This window comes from Papaver somniferum, unplaced genomic scaffold (genome assembly GCF_003573695.1).
Source record: "Papaver somniferum cultivar HN1 unplaced genomic scaffold, ASM357369v1 unplaced-scaffold_132, whole genome shotgun sequence".
Taxonomy (NCBI): Eukaryota; Viridiplantae; Streptophyta; class Magnoliopsida; order Ranunculales; family Papaveraceae; genus Papaver; species Papaver somniferum.
This window is the reverse complement of record NW_020622381.1, coordinates 18920199-18926011: the sequence shown is the minus strand read 5'-3', so window position 1 is coordinate 18926011 and position 5813 is coordinate 18920199. Positions and strand designations below refer to the sequence as shown.

The window sequence follows — 5813 nt, the reverse complement described above, 5'->3', positions numbered from 1 at the left end:
TTGTATAAAAGCAAATTATGCAAACACACTATAATACACCCAAATTCAAAAAAACACAATCTTTAATTCTTATGATGATGTTCAAAGCATACATATTCTAGCTAAGGGTACATTTAATCATCCCCAAGGGAAATTGAACCTTCGTGTTTAATTTTGTCTGATTCCTCCAAATCTTTCCACATCTCCATGTTATGTTCATACATAATGCACCAACCCAACATTGTGTCGGGGTTAAATCCATTCCAATAAGAGCATCCGCATATCGGAGGCAATGGACAATTGTCTTCTAACCGAAGGCCTATAAAATGGTTGTGGTTAACGACCATTTCGTCGTTAATTTGCTCTTGCTAAATACTAGCTTGAACGAACATTTGATTTTCTTTGAGCACGTTGTGTTCTTCCTCGTCGTCTTTCCTTTATACTCATAACCCTTCCTCTTGTGACTAACATCGGGATCTCCACTTCTCTCACAAACCATTTCAAAACGAGTGTTGCTTTCTTTTCCATTCAAAACCAAGACGCAATTAACTCTCTTGGCATGTTCTCTAGCCCAATTCTTCGCATCAATAGGTAAGTCAAATACCAACTCATTCGCATAGTGATGAGATGTATCTTCGAACAACATACCAATCGGAGAAGGTTGATCATGCATTGGTATAGGTTGGGATTCCATTTACAAGAAATGTAACAACATCAATGAAATCACAAATAAGTTCGGTCACATAATAATTTTATCGGGAAAACCGAACTCATTGTTCGGTTGGTTAAGCAAGTTGCAAAGCAACCGAACAAATAAAAGGAACAGAGTTCGGTAACATGTGAATTTTATCACCACAATCGAACTAATAAAAGGAACAGAGTCCGGTTACTTTGTATTTTATGTAGATAACCGAACTAGACACTGGAACTTCAGATTTTTTTTGTTTGTTAAGTTCGATTGGTTATGTTGTTAGGTTCAAGTTTGCGAAACAAATGAACTTATTAAACATAGTTCGGTTAGATAGTTGGTACATGCAGTTTGCGAACCAACCGAACTGTATACACTTAGTTAAACTTTATTTTTACGTAAAGTTCGGTTAGTTGCGAACCAAAAGAACATAACACTGCATCTCAGAACTTCCATTAATATGGAGTTCGGTAACCTGCGTGTTTGGATAAAGTAACCGAACTACATCTTCAAATGAGTTCGGTTACTTATACATCTCACAAGGCAACCGAACTACACCTTCAGAACAGTTCGGTTACATGTTTTTCATATAATGTAACCGAACTGTGCAAAATCCAGTTCAAAAATTTACATTTTTGGGGAAGTTTTTATCAATTCAACATACATTATCTAAGTTTGGAGCATACCTGTTCACCCAAATACTCTTCCTCCGGTTGCGGTTGATAAAATCCATCATTTTCATCTTGAGTTTCATTTTGGGGAAAAATACAATCACCATCTAAGAAATAAGCCAAATCCGGATCATTTTGAAGATTAACAAATATTCTAGGAGAGGATGGAGATGAAGAATCAGATGAGTTTTCATCACTTGAATACTCAAAGGGGGTGAATTGGATTTTTTTTTTATTTTCCATGTTTTTCTCCTTCATCTTCTCTAACTCTACTCTCACAATAATTCTACTCAACTAATAATAAACCCATCTTTTAATTTAATCTCACTAATTGTTTTTAACTAAATTATTTCACTAATCATAACCTAAAATTAATTAAGAGGGTAGATTAGATATTAAATAAATAACTAGATATGGGGTGACCTAGAATTACTTCTAATGTCTTTACCCAAAATAAAACCATGGTCCCAAAAAAAAAACAACGGTCCCCAAAAAAATCGTTCTAAAACAACGATATTCAAATTTAAGGCCCATGTATTTGATGAGGATTCTATATGTGGAATTTCATGTCTAAAACTGTTTAACACCAGTTGCAGAGGCAAACCACCGGTTAAAGAAAATCAAAACCCTAATATCAGTTGCGTCGAAACATTTGGTCTGAATTAAATACCGAACATATTATTGTTGCTGATAATCGTCGTGCTATCAAAGAGATTGCTGCTACTGTTTGCTCATATATTCTCGAAGTGAATCATTCGTTCTTCCTTATTGTCTCAATTCCAAACCTATAATTGTTGGTGATAATCTTCATGCTGCCAAAGAAATTGCAGCTACTACTTGCTCATACATTCTCGAGGTGAAATTATTGTCTGAATACAGTGTCAATATTTTTTTTAGTAGAGAAGATCGGTCTCAATTCAAGTTGCCGTTGATAAATATTAGCAGTATCTTTTCAGTTGGACTAGATTAAGCGCTTGAATTTCTGCAAACTGTATTCTAGACTGTATCTAACAATATCTTGGGTATTTTAACCAATTTATATGCAGGCGTGTTTCATTTCTAGCTTATGATAATGTGCATCCCTTATAGTTGTTATTGTAAGCAATTTTTCCGAGCATACAATCCTCATATAATTAGCCGATTGTTAGAACCCTGTGTCACCTGGTAATGATTGATTTTTTGTTGTTTTTCATTTTAGAATATAATTGATACTGTCTTCCTTTCTCTGGTACGAATTGTTGAGAACAATACCTTGAAGCAATTGTGAGCTATGCTGATCTTAAATAAACTTCTTTAGGCAAAAATATCTTAGATGGTTTTTAGTTTTACTTCTCTCAATGTGCATTGAGAGAAGTATTAATATACAAATTGCTAGTAGGCACCAAGATGTTAATTTCTCCAGCTTTAACTTTTAAGTATCTGATGGTGATGACTTGATGTAACTAAGATGTTGGTTTAGATAAAGTAGTTTATGGATAAGAATAATAATGGGGTTCATCAAATTTTTCTAGACTTACGATGTCTCATAATTATCTTTACTTTTTGTACATATACTGGATTTAGCAATGAGAATAAGCATTTTGGTGTATATCAGTTGGCGCTGCTAATTCTTCTCAATGTTTGAATTTGTTTCCTCTGGAGAGCATTATACTAAGTCTCAATGGTGGGTATAGAATGCTCAAGTGAAGTTCATTATACTTTTCTTCATTTGTATTGCTAGTATGCTAACTTTATTGACAATTATATGGTGAGAGTTTCTAGCATAAGTCATTAATGTTATAACTTTTATATTAGCTGGCGAAAAGCTTTCTGATAAAGCATTATTTTTCTTGCTGCGAAAATGATCTGATTGGCATGGTGTGAAGTGCAGGTGATTCCTCTATTTAAAGTTGCTGCTTATTCTCGGCTTGTATAACATGATGATATGTACGTCCATGATGGAAATTTAGTTCAGTACTTTCTCAGTTTGACTCTCGTGCAATAACAAAGAGAAGGAAAAAATGGTGGTTGCATCAGGAAATCCTTTTGCCAAGGAGATGGCTATACGGAAGAGAATCTTGAACATGTAATTTTTCTCTCTCTCCCAGAGAATTGGGTATACTCTGAAAGGATTAATAATCTTTTTCTTAAAATTGCTTTTGATGAGCACAGCGTAGTTTGCTGTTATCTTAAAAGTTCGTGAAAGAAATCACAGTACTTTACTATCCGCTGAATGGCTACAACTGCATTTACAAATCAAATCTTATATTGTTTTATATGGTACCAGTTCGGTCTATTATGGATCCAAGAATCATGCAGTCATATAAGTTTGTTGACATGTTGTAGATGGCACTAGTGCCACTATGTACTTATAATGGTATTTATACGTTGGGTTCATAATCACATGGTCTTTTTCCATGGTAGATACAATAAGAGAGAAGAAGACTTTTCCTCATTAAGAGAATACAATGATTATCTAGAGGATGTGGAGGACATGAGTAAGTCAATAAACTTATCTATTATTACACCTGACATCTCCTGACATCTCTAACTTTGACCGAATGGGTTTTCCTTTGCAGCAACTAACTTGGTAGAGGGCATAGATGTAGCTGCTATCGAAGCTAAAATTGCCCAATACAAGGAAGAAAATGCTGAACAGATAACTCTTTCTCAAGCTCGCAAGGTATTTCAAATAGCCACTCCTATTTGTCATTTTTATGTCCGGTTCCATTAAATCCATTTAAAGCTTCACGTGCTGCTTTTCATCTGTATTGGTCATTTCTAGTAGGATGTTTTAGCAAACACATCTTGAATTACTGCACTAAGTTGTCTCCTCTCACCCTGACATCATTCTAGCATGAGCTAAGTTGTCATCTGGATATTTAGGAATCAGGGACTGATTTACATTGCATCTCATCTTGATGAAGCCTCTGCGTGTTTTGGCGCCGCAAACACAAGGCATACTCTATAGAAATATGCAACCATTAGCTGCTGTTTGACAAGCTTTCTCTGGTCTTATTTTAAGTCTCATTTCATGTTTAGGCAGAGGAATTAGCAGCAGCTCTGCAAGCAAGCAAAGGAGGAGTTGTCATGCAGAGTGATGCAACTGATGGGGTAAACTGATTATGTTATTCTACACCTATTGCTTCAGCACTTTTTATTTCTTTAGGAATTCCTATGTTCTCTTAGCTTATATAAGAAGGCCGACTATTGTGGAGAAACATTTATACGTTATTAATTGATTGATCAAAATTAGTTTCTAGTTTTATTACTGCTTTTTTGAATCCATTGAGTTCATACAAATTTGTACGCTTCCGCTACATTATGTTAAGACGGAATATTTGTTGACAGGCCATGAATCAAAGCTCTCAAGGGTTTACTGGACAGGGGCAGTATGTGCCAGCAGTCGCTGGGGCTATGGGTCAACCTCGGCCAACAGGCATGGCCCCACAACCTGTTCCATTGGGTCATGATATGCATGGTTATGCAGTTGATGATGAGGAAATGATGAGGCTCAGAGCAGAGAGAGGTGGAAGGGCCGGAGGATGGAGTATAGAACTAAGCAGGAAAAGGGCACTTGAGGAAGCCTTCAGTAGCATTTGGGTATGATTTTTCTCCTTAATTTGTTACCTGTGTGCAAGATTTGCAAATCTGTCTTTTGGCAAAGGAAAAGAAAGTATGGAGTTGGTTGTTGAACTTGACAGTGTAAAGTCGAGTGTTTTTTCTCCTCTTTGGTGTTTGCTCTAGTAACGTATCAGGGACAAATACAGATCAAGTCAACAAGGGTACACCAAATCTTGAACTTTAGTTATAGTTCAGTGTTTACTATGTCTCTCATGCAAAGCATCTGAAAAGGGCGATATTTGTTACTAGTTTATATATGGGCATCTGAAGATTTTGAGGTATATAAAGCTTCTCTGTCTGTCTCATTCACAGATGTTTATGGTATATCCTTGTTAGATTCTGAGATGCCCTGACCTGTCATGCTTCTGTTAGTTTAAGACAATGGGGGTTTTCTTAGATGCCAACCTTGTTGGGATTTGTATAATTCGCAAAATTATGGTTTTTCGAGCATAACTTAACTGTTGCATTGACCTGACAGTGGACTTTGTTGTTTTGTTATCTTATTATTTAGGCCGACAGTGGTTCTTCAAAACCATTACATTCAGGACCCTAGATTCTAATGTGGGGTCTGTAAGTTTTTTCATCTATATAAGATTTCCTCTTGCGGTCTAACTTAGCGTGCACTAGTAAATTCTTAATAGATGATTTGGAGTTTCTTTTTTGATAGAGATAGTGATTGAGAATGGATGGCGCCAGAAATGGAAGGTAAGGAAAGGGCATGTTAGGGGTTCCCATGTCTGTGAATGACGAATTTTTCGTCCGTCAATTCTACCTCAACACAAACTGAACCTTAGGAGCAGATAACTAGCAAGGAAATTCCAAAAATGCCAGAACGTTATTTTGGGGACAACAAAATAAGGTTATAATGGGGG

The 5813-nt window shown here is 36.0% G+C and overlaps 1 protein-coding gene across 2 annotated transcripts; it reads left to right on the top strand.

Annotated features, from left to right (window-relative positions):
• The first annotated feature begins 1908 nt into the window (after positions 1–1908).
• LOC113332740 lies at positions 1909–5416 on the top strand. Of its 2 annotated transcripts, XM_026579247.1 has the most exons (6): positions 1909–2194; positions 3209–3403; positions 3742–3815; positions 3897–4000; positions 4360–4431; positions 4669–5416. In XM_026579247.1, the coding sequence occupies exons 2-6, from the start codon at positions 3339–3341 to the stop codon at positions 4924–4926; spliced, it is 573 nt and encodes a 190-aa protein (XP_026435032.1). In that variant the 5' UTR covers positions 1909–2194; positions 3209–3338; the 3' UTR covers positions 4927–5416. The 2 variants fall into 2 exon arrangements, with proteins under 2 accessions (XP_026435032.1, XP_026435033.1); XM_026579248.1 differs by lacking the exon at positions 4360–4431.
• The last annotated feature ends 397 nt before the right edge of the window (positions 5417–5813 follow it).

What these genes read in the sequence shown, in the direction of transcription:
- LOC113332740 (XM_026579247.1), top strand. Translation starts at nt 3,339, where the DNA reads ATGGTGGTTGCATCAGGAAATCCTTTTGCCAAGGAGATGGCTATACGG. An exon ending in CTCTTTCTCAAGCTCGCAAG is followed by an intron (nt 4,001 to 4,359) that starts GTATTTCAAATA and finishes TTTCATGTTTAG; the next exon opens with GCAGAGGAATTAGCAGCAGC. An exon ending in AGAGTGATGCAACTGATGGG is followed by an intron (nt 4,432 to 4,668) that starts GTAAACTGATTA and finishes ATTTGTTGACAG; the next exon opens with GCCATGAATCAAAGCTCTCA.